Source organism: Geotrypetes seraphini, chromosome 6 (genome assembly GCF_902459505.1).
Source record: "Geotrypetes seraphini chromosome 6, aGeoSer1.1, whole genome shotgun sequence".
Classification (NCBI taxonomy): domain Eukaryota; kingdom Metazoa; phylum Chordata; class Amphibia; order Gymnophiona; family Dermophiidae; genus Geotrypetes; species Geotrypetes seraphini.
In genome coordinates this window covers 171,620,646-171,640,880 of record NC_047089.1, presented here as the reverse complement: position 1 = coordinate 171,640,880, position 20,235 = coordinate 171,620,646, and the positions used below count along the sequence as shown (strand labels likewise).

General features: G+C 42.4%; 1 protein-coding gene across 5 annotated transcripts in view; it reads right to left on the bottom strand.

The window, feature by feature from the left end:
• Positions 1-20,235, bottom strand: part of ARHGAP6 (Rho GTPase activating protein 6) — an 825,592-nt gene that overhangs the window by 19,256 nt on the left and 786,101 nt on the right. For all 5 annotated transcript variants that reach the window (XM_033947958.1, XM_033947959.1, XM_033947960.1 and 2 more), the window contains exons 8-10: positions 17,510-17,658; positions 13,110-13,289; positions 4,769-4,866 (exon numbers count right to left, since the gene is read on the bottom strand). In XM_033947958.1, the coding sequence (XP_033803849.1) occupies positions 4,769-4,866; positions 13,110-13,289; positions 17,510-17,658 (427 nt within the window). The remainder of the gene's footprint in view (positions 1-4,768; positions 4,867-13,109; positions 13,290-17,509; positions 17,659-20,235) is intronic.

Sequence of the window (20,235 nt, the reverse complement as noted above, 5' to 3'; positions counted from 1 at the left end):
AGGGGGGCAGATGATGGAAGTTGGGGGGGGAAGAGAGAGAAGGGGCAGATGATGGAATGGAGGAGATGAGAGAGAGAAGGAGACAGATGATGGAAGTGAGAAGAAGGGAGAGAGCAGAAGGCAGATGGATGTCAGTTGAGAGGGGAGAGCAGATGCTGAATGGAAGTGGGGAAAGAACACATACTAGATGGAAGGAGGAGCTAAATAAAGGGGGAAGAAAATAGTAAGATAATGGAGGGGTGAGGGAAAGGGGTGACAAGCTGTGGGTAGACACAGTGAAAAGAGAGAAACGGGACTAAATAGTAAAAAAGAATTTAATTTAGATGGAGGCAGAAAATAGAGAAGGAAGACCAGAGAAGAAAAGGGAAGAGAGAACAGAGAACAATATCAGATCTGAGTGGAGGAAATGAGAAGAGAGAGATGCTAAAAACCACAGGGGGGAGGGAAGGACAGAAATGCCAGACCATGAGGGGAACAGAAGGAAGATGATGGATGCCAGACCAAATTGGGGGGGGGGGGGCAGGAGGAGAGATGGCAGGGAAAGACAGACAGTGAATGGAAGGGGCAGTTGCTGGACTGAAGAGACAGAGAAGGTTATCATGACGCTGTACGCCCTCACCTGGAGTACTGCGTCCAGCACTGGTCACCGTACATGAAGGAGGACACGGTACTACTACTCGAAAGGGTCCAGAGAAGAGCGACTAAGATGGTTAAGGTGTTGGAGGAGCTGCCATACAGCGAAAGATTAGAGAAATTTGGCTTATTCAGTTTTCTTGATAGTAGAGGGGATATATGTGAAGGGGAGGGGAGACAGGGGGTTTGTTGATCCTTGCTCTGTATTATTTGTATTTATAAAATGACAATTGTATAGAATATTGTTTCTTTTTATACTTTAATAAAATATGTACAATATAAAATCATAACTATTTGAGGCTTGTGCGGATGGGATCAGATGGTTTGTGGGATCGAGCTCGCGGGGACGGGGCGGCGATGGTTTTTAAAAAAAAATTTCAGTCTTAGTAGTTTGCCGGTCCACGAAATAATTATTTTATTTCCGCCGGTCCACAGGTGTAAAAAGGTTGAAGAACACTGTTCTAGGCGGTTTACATTGAAGAGAGCTGGACAGTCAGCGAGTTACAATATGCAGAGATAAGAGATATACAGCATGCAGAAACTTAAAAAGGCAGCAAAATACAATATACAGATAGTTAACAGATGTTACAAATAAAAGTTCTATCCAGAAAGGATTTGTATTTGCAGCCGGTAATGCTTGGGTATACAAATAGATTGTTGTTTCTGGTTTGTCTTGTAGGGCTGTATAGTACGAAGTGAGGTAGCAGGTAGATAGGAGCTAGTCCCCAGACCAGCTTGAAACATATGCAAGAGAACTTGAATATTATTCGCGCCTCCATTGGCAGCCAGTGAAGCAGTCTGTAGTAGGGGCTGACATGGTTGCTTTTTTTCAGTCCGAATATCAAGCGGACCGCTGTGTTTTGAACAATTCTAAGTTTCCTCACAGTTTTTTGGGGGTATACCCATATAAACGATATTGCAATAGTCCAGTGTAGAAAGCACTAGCGATTGCACTAGTAGTCTAAATGATAATGGGTCAAAGTGTTTTTTGATGGTCTTTAACTTCCATAATGTCAGGAAACACTTTTTTACCACTATGTTCGGATTACTGCACAGGTCCTGGACCTGTTGGGCCGCCGCGTGAGTGGACTGCTGGGCACGATGGACCTCAGGTCTGACCCAGCAGAGGCATTGCTTATGTTCTTATGTTCAACCATTGTCAAATGGGTGTCTAATGTGACTCCCAATATTTTTATTATTTTAGTAATCGGGTAGTCGCGATCTTTTACACATAACGTTGTTTTGGTAATTTTGTCTGTTGGGCTTGCAAGGAAGACTTTTGTTTTTTCTGTGTTTAGTTTCAGTTTGAAGTTTATTGTCCACTGTTCTATTTTGGTCATAATATGAGAAATGTATTCCGAGGTCTCGTTTTTTATGCTGTTCACTGGGATTAAAATGGAAATGTCATCTGCATATATGTAGTAGTTTAGGTTTAGCTTTTTCAGGAAGTGTCCTAAGGATGATATGTAGATGTTGAATAGGGTGGGTGATAGTGGTGAACCTTGTGGTACACCTGAGGGGTTTTTCCAGGTGTTTGAGTATGTCCCACCACTAAACACCCGGTAAGATCTCTTTGTTAGGAAACCCTGTATCCAGTTCCTTACTCTTCCTGTAATTCCTATTTCATCTAGGCAGCGTAGCATTATTTCATGATCAACAAGATCAAAAGCGCTGCTGAAGTCTAGTTGTAAGATCAGAGTACTTGTACCTTTGCTGAATAAGCCGTAAGCCTGAAGTCGTCAGCCGTAAGCCTGAAGTCATTATGCTATTGTATAGATCCTTGGTGAGGCCCCACCTGGAGTACTGTGTGCAATTATGGAGGCCGCATTACCGTAAGGATGTTCTGAGACTTGAGTCGGTCCAGAGAATGGCCACCCGGATGGTCTCGGGACTCAAGGATCTCCCATACGAGGAACTGCTGGATAGATTACAGCTATACTCACTCGAGGAACGCAGAGAGAGGGGTGACATGATCGAGACATTCAAGTATCTCACAGGCCGCATCGAGGTGGAAGAAGATATCTTCTTTTTCAAGGGTCCCGCGGCAACAAGGGGGCATCCGTGGAAAATCAGGGACGGGAAACTGCACGGGGACACCAGGAAATTCTTTTTCACTGAAAGGGTGGTTGATCGCTGGAATAGTCTTCCACTTCAGGTTATTGAGGCCAGCAGTGTGCCTGATTTTAAGGCCAGATGGGATAGACATGTGAGATCTATTCACAGAGAAAGGTAGGGGAGAGTCTTTGGGGTGGGCAGACTTGATGGGCCGTGGCCCTTATCTGCCGTCTATTTCTATAGGTGATTAAGGATCGAGGCTAGGACTGTCTCCATGCTATAACCCTTTCTGAATCCTGATTGGTGTTCATTGAGTATGTTAAATTTGTCTAGATAGTCCACTAGCTCTAAGTCAATGGTCTCAAACTCAAACCCTCTGCAGGGCCGCATTTTGGATTTGTAGGTACTTGGAGGGCCTCAGAAAAAAATAGTTAATATCTTATTAAAGAAATGAGGTAAAACTCTTTATAGTTTATAAATCTTTCCTTTTGGCTAAGTCTTGATAATAATATTGTCATTTATAGCTAAAGAGACATATGATCAAGAAACTTTTATTTTACTTTTGTGATTATGATAAACATACTGAGGGTCTCAAAACAGTACCTTGCGGGCCGCGGAGTTTGAGACCACTGCTCTAAGTTGACCAGTCCTTCGAGCAGCTTGGTGAATAAGGGGATGCTTGCTATCGGTCTGTAGTTGGTTTTCAGGGCTAGTGAGTTTTCAGTTGAACTACACTATAACAATATGGATATTTGCAGACTTTTAGGGGGCCCACACAGAAAGCCTAAACTTTATTGTGACATTAGTACTATAAAATACCATGACATAATATAAATCAATGAACATGCAAATTACTGTCACATTAAAATCCTGGCAGTAATCCATAGCTCATTGTTAAATTCTGCATTTCCCACCAGCGCCTAAAGGGTAACTTTTAAAAACACACACACAAGCATGGTAAGGCATCTGTGCTACCCCCTCCTGACCCTCCAACCCTGACAAACCTCCACCCAACCTGATACCTATTTCTGAACCCCACCCCCTAAAAAAAGAAAAGTATCTAGCAGAACCCCTTCCTCCCATATGACTAACCCATCTCCTGCCCCACCCCCTGAAAAAAAACCCTGTAGTCTGGTGCTGCCTCGGCTCCTGGGGCCCCGTGCTTTAAATGAAGCAAGAATGATGCCCGCTCACTCCTGTTTCCAGTGATGTCATCTGCAAAATGGCAGCACAATACACCATGCAAGGTTAAATAACCATATAAAGTTGCACCATGCAGGGCAGCGTGCTGCCATTTTGTAGATGATGGTGATGAAGGCAACAGCAAGTCAGCATTGCTTCTGCCTCTTAAGGTATGAGGTTGGGGGGCCTAGGCAAGAGGTGAATGGGAGGCATGCTTGAGTACTATGGATATTTTTTTTTTAAGCGGCAGTAGGGACGGGGTGGGGGGGATTTTTTTTTTTTTTTTTTTAAGTGGAGGGAAGCAAATTTGTTTTTGATATTGAGGGAAAGGAGTCAACTAGACTATTCTGGTCATTTTAGTTTTAGTATTATGGGAAGTAGGGTTGGGTCAGGAGGATGGCTACTGCAAAAAGCAATTCAGAGAAGGGTGGTCAGGTTGGAGTGAGAGAAGGGGTGCTGTTATACATCTGCTTCTCTGAACCAATCTTTTTACACTGCCCTGAACCTGGCAAACCATTTCCCACCCACAACATGCATCAGAAACTTTTTATTTTTTGCATGGCTGTGGAATTCTTAATGACTGCATTAACATGCATTTTAATATTGTCCATGCAAGTTAACACCTGTGTTGAAACCATTTCTGCATTGCTCAGCCAGTAAAACCCGTGGTAAAAAACAGGCAGTCACACAAAGCACTCAAAATTTGTTGATACATGATTGGCTGGCTGGAATTCCTCAGAACATGTTTGGGAATTCCTGCTCTATGGTGAAACTGCACAAACCCTAAAACCATACACACAAATAATGAAACATGGAAAAATCAAACCTTTTCACCAGGCCAAATGGACAGGTAGAATAATAAGCAATCGTGAAAAAAACCCAGCTGTAGTGTACTTACGATGACTGGGAAGCTTTCCTTCTCAACAAATAGTCAACTACATCTGGGTCGGTCTCCAGCAAGCTGATTAGCACTTCATTTTGCAGATCAGGTGGAACCTTTCAAAAGACAGAAACATATAAGGCCATTCACGTATGTAGCCTGACAATGAACACTCCTAACACTTTGTTTCATTCTGTGCCATTTCCAATTTGAAACATGTCACATGTGCCTGACAAAGTGACTCCTACTCTCAAAATCTCATTCCTCAAGAGATCAGTTAGTCTATAAGGTGTCATCGGTCTGTAATTTTTAGGCAGATTTCACTCGAGCAACCCTGCCTGTTGGATGATCAGCCAGCAGCCAGGGCTTCAAATTATATGAATGATGTGCAGGGAGGAACCAGGAAGTAGCACTGGTGCAAAAAAGGGCTACACATAACAAGGCCAGAAGGGAAGCTGCTAAGTGAGAGAGAGCAGGTAGAAGTTCCAAACCCAGCCTGCAGAAATGAAGGCAACTCTAGTGTGCCAAGTGCAGGGTGGTGTAGACCTTCCACCCCAGGTGCAGGCAGTGTGTATGCATGTAGGAGATGTGTGAAGCAGTCGCGAGGCTGCAATCCATACGTGTGTGGTTGTTGGCTCCACCAATCACTGCCCCCTCTGATGGCAAGGAACCAGATGATGAAGCCGTCCACGCAATGTGCAGTGGCGGTGAAAAGGGCAAACAGAATGCTAGGAATGATAAAAAAGGGGATCACGAACAGATTGGAGAAGGTTATCATGCCGCTGTACTGGGCCATGGTGCGCCCTCACCTGGAGTACTGCATCCAGCACTGGATGCCGTACTTGAAGAAGGACACGGTATTACTCGAAAGGGTCCATAGAAGAGCGACTAAGATGGTTAAGGGGCTGGAAGAGTTGCCGTACAGCGAAAGATTAGAGAAACTGGGCCTCTTCTCCCTCAAACAGAGGAGATTAAGAGGGGACATGATCGAAACATTCAAGATACTGAAGGGAATAGACTTAGTAGATAAGGACAGGTTGTTCACTCTCTCCAAGGTAGGGAGAATGAAAGGGCACTCTAAAATTGAAAGGGGATAGATTCTATAAGAACATAAGGAAGTTCTTCTTCACCCAGAGAGTGGTAGAAAACTGGAGCGCTCTTCCGGAATCTGTCTTAGGGGAAAACACCCTACAGGGATTCAAGATGAAGTTAGACAAGTTCCTGCTGAACCAGAACGTACGCAGGTAGGGCTAGTCTCAGTTAGGGCTCTGGTTTTTGACCAGAGGGACGCCGCGTGAGCGGACTGCTGGGCACGATGGACCACTGGTCTAGCCCAGCAGCGGCAATTCTTATGTTCAATGCCAACAGTCACATCCATGTGGACCACAGCCCCCTTCACACATCTCCCTCCCCTCTACTGCCTGGAGGAGGGGGTGCTCTTTCCTAGGCAGCAACCAACCTAGGTACATCATTAGAAATAAGAGGCAGCGGTGAAGAAAACTAGAGAAAGGTCAATGAACTGAAGCATAAGCAAAGTTCCCATCAATCCGCAGTCGAAAACGCAGCCAGTTTTACGTGTCACCAAATTAATATATTTTGAGAGTATTTCAAGTCAACATTTTGCACATGTAAAGCATGCTCTTATAGAACCACACAACATACTACATGTGAACAAGGGCATGCACCCTCAAGATCACACATAGATGCATATCATTCCTGGAGGTGGAGGTGTTCCTGGAGGTGAAGTTTTGATTCATTTCTGATGTAAACTTGTGCAGGATTAATGTGCGATTACACATAGCTCTGAAAGTCTAGTAAATAAAAGTGCAAAGATGTTTATATTGCTTCCCCACGCCGCTCCTTGTGACCCTAGGCAAGTCACTTAAACACGCCATGGCCCCAAGTACAGTAGTTAGATTTTGAGCCCAGTGGGACAGATATGGAGAAATATTTAGAGTACCTGAAAGTAAACAGCTTTGAATAGAAGCGGTATATAAGAAATTAAAATAAATAAATGTGTTATGTTAATTATTTCCTTTAGGTAAAATCAAAACCAGAGATAATTTACAAAACAGTAGTAACAGTACAATAACAATGTGCAAAGAGAGCACCTCTCTGAACTCACACTGCAGCCCATTACTACCCATATAATTCCATTATTCGCCCCCCTCCCCCCATCTACCCAAGCATTTGGCAATGCCAGTGCAATGCTTTTAGCATGTCATTTCCAGCTTGTTAATTTTGCCCAAGTTAAGAATTTTCAACTTGCCTGACCACGCTTGCTGCCCTTTTGAGAGTGTTCAGTGCTAGCAGAGCTGGTTCCTGAGGAAGGGGGGTTTTCCCTCGAAAAGGAGCCCTGCTGGACGGGTTCAATTTATGCTGGCTACACATTTATCTACTCTAGATTCCTACGGAGAAGCTAAGTACATCTTTAATTTCATGATCAGCTTGTGATTACGCTGGCTTGGATGATTTTGGACGCTGCTGTACCCTTGGGTGAGGGGCAGAGACAGCCTAACTACTTTTTTGTTTTGTTTATTTATTTAAATATTTCACTTTTAGCACACTGGTTTGTGCACTAGTCAATTCACATTTAAGTTTCACTTGGGTCAGCCTGGGGATGTTTGACAGATAACACCCTTCTGGGTGTATGACTGTGACAGCTGGTGCATTAAGGGCTAGCTCCCCACTGCAGGCTGTGAGACTGAGGGTTTCCCATTCACCTAAATAAATTTCTTAGGTTGCCTCGTTGAACTTTCCCCTCCCCCCTCTTTTTGGGTCAGGGGAGACTTGTTCTCTCGACAAGGAGAACAGGAGCAGGGCCCCAAGCAAAGCATGGCTTCCAGGCCACTTAAATGATTCCATGCTTCTGTTCCAGTTCCAAGAGGATTATGGGTAAGAACAATGTTTTGCCTATTTCTGAATTTGTTTTACATTGATTAGCATTCAAATTTACTAAATATAAGGTTCTCTAGTTGGTATTATGAAATCTATGATCTACTATTTTTAAAATCATCCACCATGTTTTCTACTAGGATTGCTGGCTGTTTATGCTTTTCACATTTTGGTTTCTGTTGCTTTTATTTAGTCAGAGCATGACATCTGAATAAGCAATCTTCTTGTTTTGGGAAATATTAGCTCATTCACTGCAGTAATGAAATCTTAGCAAAGCTCAGTGTTGCTAACCAGGATTTGATTTCATAATTGCTGTGGCCTTGTTGTGGAAAAGAATACTGGCTTCAGACACAAAGTACGGGTAAAGCAGAGTTTTATAATTTACAACCCTCAGAGCACAGTGTCAAATGGCTAAACACCAGGATATCCAGAAAACAAGCATCTATGAAGAAGTACGGAATCAAATTCATAGCATATGTTCATGTAAAAATCAATTTAAAAACATACTCTGGGTTTTGTATAATGCTCTGGTTAAAATGCCTTTAGCAGAACACGTGTGACATAAGTTGATAAGAATTATGCACAAGGTCTAAAAAGTCAAAATGTTTATAGATTGGTACAGATCAGGAGAATTCAGAAGGCGGGGGTGGAGGAGTAGCCTAATGGTTAATGCAGTGGCCAGAACACCAGGGGAACCAGGTTTGATCCCTACTGTAGCTCCGTGTGACCCTCCATTGCCCCAGGTACAAAATAGGTGCCTGTGCATAGTATGTAAACTGCTTTGATTGTAACCACAGAAAGGCAGTGTGGTCTCATCCCCCTAACCCTGAAGGCAGATAGTGTGGTGGCATATAACATTTGGAGGATAATTCTGTAACGGTGTGCCTATAGATAAGCACCTACAAAGTGTCTAAGTAGGGGTCTGTTCTTTTTATGTTCAATCTTTCTATTTCTTAACAACAAGAAATACATGACCAATATCAGGTACTTATACATACAATAGCCTACAACTTGGCTGCCCTGAGTGGCCTCTTACCAGGATTAGGCAGGCCTGGTTAGTACCTGTATGGGAGACCACCTGGGAATACCAGGTGCTGAAGGCTGAGGGACCCTATGATGGGCAGCAGCAACACAGTGGAGCCACACATTACACAGGAGAAGGCAACGGCAAACCACTCCTGTACTCCGCCATGAAACATCACAGGCTGGATTCCTCATTGAGCGTGTTGTCATTGAGTCGGTGGCCGACTCAGTGGCATAACCCATCCATCCATCAAAAGAAGCACTATTTCTTTTAAAATTTATATACTATATATTATCTATACAGTTTACATAATCACAGTCATAAATGTTGGACAAAAACATTTTAACTAATTATAAAAACTGTAACCATAAAAATTTGATCATTAATCAGATAATACATTAGCAGGTATTTACATTATGTAAAATCTCAACTCAGAAAGGCACTTACAAAACAATTGCGTCTTCAACATTTTCTTAAAACCCATTCTGACTACGACATAGTTTTACAAAAGTTAGTCATAGGGGGGCAGATTTCAGTAAATGGCGCCCAAAGCTAGGTGCTTTTACAAAGCCACAGTAGTGATTCTACCACGGCAAATGCACCAAAACCCATAGGAATTGAATGGGAGAAGCGCTACCGTGGCTTTATAAAAGGGGCCCTATTCTATAAAGCAGAGGCACCGAGCCGACCAACTTCTCCCACCCGTCAATTCTGACGTCGGAGAGGAAATTCCGGGACAGCCAATTGCTTGTCTGGAACTTCCTCTCCGACTTCAGAAATGACGTTGGGGAGAGGAAACCTGGTCGGTCCGACGCTTCTGTATGGGGAAGCAGGGAGAGCTTGGGGCAGTGGTGGTTTGGAGGCCTGTTCCCTGATGGCGACGGCAGTGGCTTGGGAGCAGGCAGGGAGACAGAAAGAACGGGGAGCAGGGAGACAGAAAGAAAGAAGGAAGACAGAAAGAAAGGGGGCATGGCGAGAGAAAGACAGACAGAAAGAAAGAGGGACAGGGAGACAGAAAAAGAAAGAAAGAAAGGGGAGGGGGCAGGGAGAGAGGAAGAAAAAGTTGGCAGAGGGAATGAGGTCTGGAAGCATACAGCAGGCTGAAAGAAGGGAAGAAATACTGGATGCAATCAGAGACTCATGAAATCACCAGACAACAAAGGTAGGAAAAATGATTTTATTTTCAATTTAGTGATCAAAATGTATCCGTTTTGAGAATTTATATCTGCTGTCTATATTTTGCACTATGGCCCCCTTTTACTAAACCGCAATAGTGTTTTTTAGCGCAGGGAGCCTATGAGCATTAAGAGCAGCACAGCTCCCTGCGCTAAAAACCACTATCTAATGGGTTACAGGATCCAAGGCAACATGGCTTTACAAAAGGTAAATCGTGCCAAACGAACCTGATTGAATTTTTTGATTGGGTGACCAGAGAGCTGGATCGAGGACATATGCTAGATGTAATTTACTTGGATTTCAGCAAAGCTTTTGATACAGTTCCTCATAGGAGGCTGTTGAACAAACTTGAAGGGCTGAAGTTAGGACCCAAAGTGGTGAACTGGGTCAGAAACTGGCTGTTGGACAGACGCCAGAGGGTGGTGGTTAATGGAAGTCGCTCGAAGGAAGGAAAGGTGACTAGTGGAGTCCCTCAGGGTTCGGTGCTGGGGCCAATCCTGTTCAATATGTTTGTGAGTGACATTGCTGAAGGGTTAGAAGGAAAAGTGTGCCTTTTTGCAGATGATACCAAGATTTGTAACAGAGTAGACACCGAAGAGGGAATGGAAAATATGAAAAAGGATCTGCAAAAGTTAGAGGAATGGTCTAATGCCTGGCAACTAAAATTCAATGCAAAGAAATGCAGAGTAATGCATTTGGGGATTAATAATAGGAAGGAACCGTATATGCTGGGAGGAGAGAAGCTGATATGCACGGACGGGGAGAGGGACCTTGGGGTGATAGTGTCCGAAGATCTAAAGGCGAAAAAACAGTGTGACAAGGCAGTGGCTGCTGCCAGAAGGATGCTGGGCTGTATAAAGAGAGGCGTAGTCAGTAGAAGTAAGAAGGTGTTGATGCCCCTGTACAGGTCATTGGTGAGGCCCCACTTGGAGTATTGTGTTCAGTTTTGGAGACCGTATCTGGCAAAAGACATAAAAAGACTTGAGGCGGTCCAGAGGAGGGCGACGAAAATGATAGGAGGCTTGCGCCAGAAGACGTATGAGGAGAGACTGGAAACCCTGAATATGTATACCCTAGAGGAAAGGAGAGACAGGGGAGATATGATTCAGACATTCAAATACTTGAAGGGTATTAACGTAGAACTAAATATTTTCCAGAGAAAGGAAAATGGTAAAACCAGAGGACATAATTTGAGGTTGAGGGGTGGTAGATTCAGGGGCAATGTTAGGAAATTCTACTTTACGGAGAGGGTAGTGGATGCCTGGAATGCGCTCCCGAGAGAGGTGGTGGAGAGTAAAACTGTGACTGAGTTCAAAGAAGCATGGGATGAACACAGAAGATTTAGAATCAGAAAATAATATTAAATATTGAACTAGGCCAGTTACTGGGCAGACTTGCACGGTCTGTGTCTGTGTATGGCCGTTTGGTAGAGGGGAGGGCTTCAATGGCTGGGAGGGTGTAGATGGGCTGGAGTAAGTCTTAACAGAGATTTCGGCAGTTGGAACCCAAGCACAGTACCGGGTAAAGCTTTAGATTCTTGCCCAGAAATAGCTAAGAAGAAAAAATAAAAATAAAAAAATTTAAATTGAATCAGGTTGGGCAGACTGGATGGACCATTCAGGTCTTTATCTGCCGTCATCTACTATGTTACTATGTATGTTACTATGTTACTATGTAGTAAAAAAGGGAGGGGGTATATTTGTCTATTTTTGTATAGTTGTTCCTGAGGTGACATTGCATAAAGTCATCTGCCTTGACCTCTTTGAAATGATAATTAACAGTTTCTCTGCGTACAGTGTGCTTTGTGTTTTTAAAATTTTATTGTTGGTAGATCATTTTGACTTGGTCATTTTAAAAGTAGCTCACAAGCCCAAAAAGTGTGGGCACCCCTGCTATAAAGGATGTTCTGTGCAGAGTGCCTTTTACGGAATACAGGGGCCGCTAAAAAATTCTCAAACCAACCAACAAAGTTGGGGCAGTCTCCATCAAGAGTTATATACGTAGTCCAGCAATTTTCCACATTTTTGTTCTGTAATTATTTTTTCTATGTGTTGGGGGGCCCCCAATCTAATTTTGTACCTGAGGCAATGGAGGGTTAAGGAATTTGCCCAAGATCACAAGGAGCAGCAGTGGGATTTGAACTGGGCACCCTTGAATGTGAAAGCCCAGTGCTCTACCATTACTCCTCAGCTCATGGGCAAATCTAGTCCTCGAGAGCCGGAATCCAGTCGGGTTTCCCCAGTGAATATGCATTGAAAGCAGTGCATGTAAATAGATATCATGCATATTCATTGGGGAAATCCTGAAAACCCGACTGAATTCCGACCCTTGAGGACCAGAGTTGCCCACCCCTGGCGCTAGATGGACCATTGGTCTGACCCAGTATGGCTATTCTTAGGTTCTTAATGTTTTATTCAGGAATCGGTATTTGTCAGCACACTCACATTCCTGCTTTTCTCTTACCACCTTAAAAAAAAAAAATGCAATCAGGGTTTCAGTCACCATCTCTTCCTACACATCTCAACTAAACTTCCTCTATGAAAAAAATGTTTGAGTCATCAATCAATCAAATGGCTTTTAGCTGTCTCCAGGGCTGTGGCTGATATGCAAATCTTATGCAGGCAAGCCCTCCTCTCAAAAACTTTCAGGCAGCCTGAATATTTTTAGCATTTCCCAGTCTCACTTGTACATCTCTTCCAAATCGCTTCTCTCTAATTTGAACACTGTACAAACTGATTCTGAATTAGTTCTTCCCACATCAGGGACATACATAGCACTGGCTCTGTCCTATAAAACAAGTTCAGCATTGCCAGACTATCCACTTTACTTCTATGAAGCTAATAATAGCAAGTGTGTTATATCACTAAGGTCAAAAAATGGGTCATCTTCTATCCTTTCTAGATGATCAACACTGGTTACCTATTTTGCCTAGAATCCAGTTCAAGATTTGACAAATTAAATTATTCTATCAAAATTTCTCTTATTTCGTGTCCAGGGAAAATATGCCTAGATGTAAGGGTTCCTACATATGTCCCCTCGCTTCTACCACCACAAGTCTGGAACCCTCCATGTTGAACTCTGGTTCTAGATCTTGCTCATCTGCGTTTAAACCTTTGACATATCTGATGGAAGCCATAGTGTCAGACATATGTAGCCTGACACCTATGAATCTAGGCTCCTAAGTAGATACCTAGGCTCCTAGGCTTAACTGTTTGTGACTACAGATTCTCAAATAATTCTTGAATGTGAGATATGTGCACTTACCATAAAAAGGGTTTCATAGTTTTCAACCATCTTCTGGACGACTACAATGATAACTGTGCTCTCTTCTGCTCGCGCTGAGCTCTGAACAGAGAACTCCTTATCAGAGGACTTCTGCTTATGCAGTAGGTTTGGCCCAAATATTGTAGCCAGGTTCAATGATGTCATTTTGTTCCCCATTACCTAATATCAAAGGATTAAAGGCAGTCACAACAATAAAGCACTTTCTTGAGTATCGCAAGACAGGAGGAAGTCTGTTATACAATAACTGTTAAGTAAGAATTGTCATTCAGAGATGGACAGAACAGACCAAAGACTGCTTTTACTAGAGATATGCAGGTCAGAAGTTCATGTTTTGTTTAGTTTTCCATGTTATTTACAGATTTTTTCATTCTAATCAGGTTTTTACTTTTTTTTTTTTTTCCAAAAATTTCAGGAGCAATGCTATCGTCAGATAAAGGGAGGGACCGCTGGAAGAGGAAGCAGCGCAGGCGCAGGGCTCACAGAAGGGCCGGGACCGCCAAGAGGAAGCAGCAGGACACCGGTAGGAGCTTCTACATGATGGGGGGGGGGTCGGGAGGCTGTGGAGGTGCGAGCGGTCCTTCGGGGTGGGGGTGCGAGCGGTCCTGCGGGGGGGGGGGGGGTGAATCGGACGTCGGGGGGGAAACTATGTAAAAAAAAAATTTGTACAACGCGCTCACGCATATAACGCGCAAGGTTATGCACGGTTTGTAAAATCGTGTATAACGCACGCGTTATATGTGTGAAAATACGGTAGTGCCTTCTTGCTTTGGGCATGTAAAAAGTAGTAAACTCTCACCGTTCAAATCTCTTATAAAAATGTCCTGTTGGGATCCGAGCAATATTCTGACAAGATCCACTACAGAAGGGACTCATTCATTCATGCCGAAACACGAGCCGTGTCGGGTCATTTGAACAAAGCTCATCAGAATCCCTGTCCATCACGCCACTTGTGCTTTTTTTTTTTTTCGATTTTGCACGCTTTCTAGTACTGAATTTGTTATTATCCCTTTCTCTTGTGGTTTTGGACCCATCAAAATAAAGAATTACAAACCCCCCCCCCAAAAAAAACAGTAAAGGTCTGTAACAAATGCTGGAAGGGAAATGGAGAATTTATATAAGCAAAAAAATAGAAAGGCTGGACAAACATATTGAAAATGTGAGAAATTACAATATCAATATTTGTATGAAAGACCATTTGGGATGAATTGAACAAAGGGTTTATAAAAGAACAGTATAAAGACATCTCAACAGCAGGAAAATATTTTAGTGTTCAGGTCCAACAAATGCATTTTTTATGAAATTAAAAGAGGTAGGTGGCACTTTATAGACTTTTTCAAGGACCAAAGTCCACTTTACCAGATGCATCTGACAAACTGGACTCTGGTCATGAAAAGCTCATGCCTTGAACTGGTTAGACTACAAGATGCCACCATCCTTTGCCAATTTTGCTACACCAGATCAATTTTAATCCCAATAATATAGAAATGTAAATCAAGGCAAGAGATATTGTATTTAGTTCATACCTTTTTCAGTTGTAGCTCAAGGTGAGTTACATTCAGGTTCAGTACATAGTCTCTCATTCCCAGAGAATTTACAAGCTAAGGGGCCCTTTTACAAAAGTTTAGTGTATTTTAACGGACGTTAGCACATCCCGAATGCCATGAGGCACAAGGGTATAAAACAGGATTAAACGTGTACTGAAACACAGAAACACTACTGGTATCCTTACTAGATATTGCCCGACAACATCTCAGCAAAGGAAACAAGCTGCTAATCATCCAACTCGATCTTTCAGCAGCTTTCGACTTAGTTGACCACCCTATACTACTCCAGATACTAGACGCCATAGGAATTTCAGGTAGAGTTCATAATTGGTTTCAAGGTTTCCTTAAAACAAGAACATACAGAGTTAAGTCCAAAGATCTTATATCCGACTCATGGTCTAACCCCTGCGGAGTACCACAAGGATCTCCACTATTGCCCATACTCTTCAACCTCTTCATAGCTTCCTTAGGCACAACTCTAGATGCCCTAAATATAACCTCATTCAGTTACGCGGACGACATAACCATCCTCCTCCCATTCGATATTCAAGACCCCAGCTCCACAGAACGCCTGACAACAACACTGGTAACAGTAGAAAACAGTAGAAAACTGACCAACCATAAGTTGAAGCTAAACGTGGACAAAACTAAATTCCTACTATTAGAGAAGGAAAAATTACCATCCTTTACAGAACTGGAAGTAAACGCAATCAAGTATCTAGTACAGAGCACCCTCAAAATTCTGGGAATACAACTAGACAGACGCTGTACCATGCAGACACAAATCCACAAAATCATCCAAAAAACTTTCTTCACCATGCGAAACCTAAGAAAAATCAGAAAATTCTTCAACAAAGATCAATACAGAATCATTGTTCAATCCCTGGTGCTTAGCATTGTAGACTACTGCAACAGCCTCTACTTATCATGCCCAAACAACATGATAAAACAACTTCAGGCCGTTCAGAACACAGCCCTCAGACTCATATACTCTCTTAGCAAATTTGACCACATCACTAATGCATACTTAGACTCTCACTGGCTTCCGATAAAAGCAAGATCACAATTCAAATTCTACTGTCTACTTTTCAAAGTAACCCATGGAGATGCACCAAGTTACCTTAACAACCGTCTATACCGCAACCTCACACACAGAACAAGGAAAACTCAAAGCCTATTCATACACCCACCTCTCAATGGTACTCGACGCAAGAAACTTTACGACAACTTTCTAGCGACACAGGCTGCGAAAATTGACCCAACCGTCTCCAAACTGCTGACCAAAACAACAGACATCAAAGTTTTCCGAAAAGAAATCAAAACTCTTCTATTCAAAAAACATCTTCCATCATTCTAACCTACATGCACACGCATACCCCTTCATAAACACCACCCCTATAGTATCCCCTAGCCAAACTCTTCAAACCTTCCCCAAAATCATATTCAGAAACCTAAAAATACAACCTCTATCCGGGATCAGAATATTGCTTCCCTTAACGCTATGTAAGCAACCTCCATCTGTAACCAGAATATTCCTTCCCTCGACGCAATGTAATAATCTTCCTAATTTGTATGTATTGCTATTGATAAGTAAACTTGATATGTATATGTTATATACCTGATATGTAAACTCCCTGGAAATGTCCAGTTTTCACCCAATTTTGTAATCCGCTTAGAACCGCAAGGCACAGGCGGAATAGAAATCTCTAATGTAATGTAATGTACTGTCCATTAAGCACTAAGCTTTAGCAAAAGAACACCTATGTTTGATCCTGAGGCAATAGGAGGTTAAGTGACTTGCATCAAAGTCAACAAGAGACAAATTAGTATTTGAACCAATGTTCCTTGGTTTTCAGCTTGCTGATCTAACCCAGTGGTTCCCAAATCTGTGTCCTGGGGGCCCAGCCCTTCAGGTTTTCAGAATGCAAAGAATATTCATGAGATTTGCTTGCAATGCTTCCACTGCATGTAAATTCCTCTCACGCATATTCAGACAGTGTGTCTATTCAGAGATTCTGACTGGCTGGAGTTCCCCCAGAATAGGTTTAGGAGCTACTGCTCTAACCATTAGGCATCCGTAGCAGATTGCGGTCCTGCTAGTACAGAGATTACAATCAGCCAAATTAAAAACGAATGCCTATGACGCTCAGAACGTTGAACAAGGACAAAATGTTGATCAGTCAAAAATGTACAAAGATTGGGACATGATGCAGATTGGGTGAGTCAACTTGTCCTTATCTGCCAACATCTACTGCCTACCATGTTACTGTGACATTTTCAAGTATATTAAAAACAACACTTGGGTAACTGATTGGGTCTACACAACTTGGATACAGGAGTACAAAACTTAGGCCCTCTTTTACTAAGGCCCGCTAAGCGTTTTAGCACGTTTGGCGCACGCTAAATCAATGCGTGCACTAACCGCTAACACGTCCATAGGATAACACGCACGTGCTAGCGGTTAGCGCACGCATCGATTTAGCGTGCGCCAAACGTGCTAAAACGCTTCGGGACAGTAAGCGAGTTTTTCAAGTACCTTTCTTATTTATAATCTTAATGTATATTTTCTGTAAACCGCTTAGAACCTAACGGATGTAAGAAATAAATTACATGATTACATTACATGATTAGCATGTGCTAATATTTATCGTGCGCTAAAAAGCATAGCGCACCTTAGCAAAAGAAGGGGTTAGTTACCTCATAAATACACCTATTAAATGGGAGAGGACTTGTGCTATTTTATTCACTATCACATAGGTGTCATGAACCGTTTTTGTGTTCATCATTCTCTCTCAAATGGGTTAATAGAACGTGAAGTAATTTTAGTGAACCTACCTCCCGCCCATCTTTGTCCACAGTGTCTTCTGCATGGCTTGCTACTGTTGACAAGAACTGTAAGAGTCTGTGCAGCGTGTCACAGTTACAGGGAGGTAGAAGGTAAATGAGAAGCTGTAATGCAGAGATCTGCTCATCAGGCTCTAAAACTGAAGGAGGAAAAGTACATTTCAAGAACGAGACTCAGTAAAAATTTATGCTCAATGATTCAATACATATAGAACACGGATAAGTGTGTTTCGAGGAGAGGGGTAATTTTAAGAGGACTCCTACATCTATGAAGCAAAAGGGCACCTATTTAAAGCAGGGGTTCTCAACCCAGTCCTCAGGACACACCTAGCCAGTCAGGTTTTCAGGATACCCAAAATGAATATGCAATGGAGGTAATACATGCAAATTTGTGTCATGCAAATTAGTTGTGGTCGTCTTGAAAACCTGTCTGGGTTGAGAACCGCCGATTTTAAGCATATTTCATAAAGGCAACAAAGACACCTACGGGCTTTTATAAAACAGGCTCCCAGGATCGGTTCCAACTAATTGCAAATGCTGACACACACTTTACATGTGATCTGAAGATGGTGCTAAACGTGTACATATACTTTACACATGCATCTATATATTTTATAACAGGAACGATTGGGGACTGCTATACTACTGCTAATCATTTCTATAGCGCTGCATAGATGTACACAATACTGTACATTAAAACATTCAAGAGACAGTCCCTGCTCAGTAGAGCTTACAATATAATCAGACAAACAGGACAAGTAGTGGGTTAGGGAGTTTCTCAGGCATGGTTGCTTTACAAGCGAGTGGGGGATTAGGAATTAAAAACAATTTTTAAAAAAATGGACTTTTAGTCTGGATTTGAATACTGCCAGGGAAGGAGCTTGACGTACTGACTCAATACACCATACAACTGTAACATGCAGTCTGTTACAGGTGTATGGTGCAGCAAGAGACAAGAAAAGTAGTCTGGAGTTGGTATTAGAGGAGAATGGTACAGATAAGAGAGTTGCCCAATGAACGAAGTTCTGTGGGGGGTGGGGGGTGAGTATAGGGAGACGCAAGAGAGGAGCTGCAGAATGAATGCACTTGTACGTCAATAGGAGGTGTTTGAACTGTATGTGGAAATGGATAGGGTGCCAATGAAGTGACCTGAGCAGAAGGATAATGTGGGTGTGGCGACACTGGTGGAATATAAGTTGTGAAGCAAAATTTTGAATGGATTGAAGGGAGAGAGAACACAGGGACCATTGCCTCCCCAAAAAATAGTAAACACTCAATGACAATGAAGATGAAAGCGAGGTAATTCAAATCTTGATAAGGCAAAACTCCACCTCACTCTATTAGAAAAGGAAAAAAAAAATTCTTTCTTTAACACTTGCTGGGATCCATCATCTTCCAATCTTTCCAGAAGTAAGACAAACCAGCATCAACTGATAATTCAATGATTCAGGATAAATAAATGATTGAATTATCAGTTGATGCTGGTTTGTCTTACTTCTGGAAAGATTGGAAGATGATGGATCCCAGCAAGTGTTAAAGAAAGAAAATTATTTTTCCTTTTCTCATAGAATGAGGTGGAGTTTTGCCTTATCAAGACCATGGCCTCCCTCCAAATTAGTCATCAGAAGAGTCAGTTATGACTCTACCCCCCCCACCTCCTCCCAGCCATTGCAATTTTAAATCTTCAGACAGCTGCCGTGCAGTATTGCTGCAGAATGAAGACTTCCAAGGCAGGCCTGCTCGTTGACACTGTGCACGAAGATTTAAAATTATAGTGACTGGGAAAGGTAGGTAGGGGAGTTGGGAGCTGGAGAGAGAAAGAGGTTACATGGGGCAGGGGCAAGGGTGGAGTTTTTCGGCACCCTCACAAACAAACAAAAAAATGTTCCGCTGCCCATGGGAGAGAGATTGTTACATGGAAGACCTTTGAGAAGCAAGTTGCAGTAGACTAGGCATGAGGTGATAAGGGTGTCCTCTGCCCCAGCCCTACTGGATACCAAGAATTTTGAAAGATGAGTTAGAGGAACAAGAAATTCAACTAGGAGAGTTTCTATATTGCAGAAGTCAAACACATTTAGTTCTTGGTCTCTGTTCACAGTACTTAAAAACTAACCACCACCTTGTTGCAATAAATCTTCATTTATAGGAGTAATTTCATAAAGGCTTTGAACAAGTACAACAGTGTTAATGGACTCAAGTGGGTTCTCATAAATCTATGGTGTTACACACATCAAAGGAGGTACACAAACATAGGCATAGAGTATCTATTTTAAAACTATTCTATAAAGAAAATAGGTAACTTCTTTTCTTTATATCAGTATCCCGCAAACTTTGTCGAGTGTGTATATGATACCCTTGTCTTGTGTGTTTCTGATTGTGGGTCTTGATTAAATTTTATATTGAAAACAAATTACAAGATTTACCTGAATTATAGTAGTTCTTTTGAGAGAAAGGCATGTTTTATGCGCGATTGAAAAAAACTCAACGTTACTTCTCCCCTCCTTTCCCTTCCAGTCATCCAATAGCGCAGCAGGAGAGTGGGGTTTTTTTAAACGGCGTTTTTCAGGAATGGGCACATGCAAATGTAGGAAATCTTCGCTGCTGTCCACCAATCTTATTTGCATGCGCAATTTTTTAAGAATGTCACTGGTTTTTAGATTCAGTATCAAAATGGCTGCGGTAGCAGACTGTCGCTTTTTAACGCAGGTTTTTAAAAA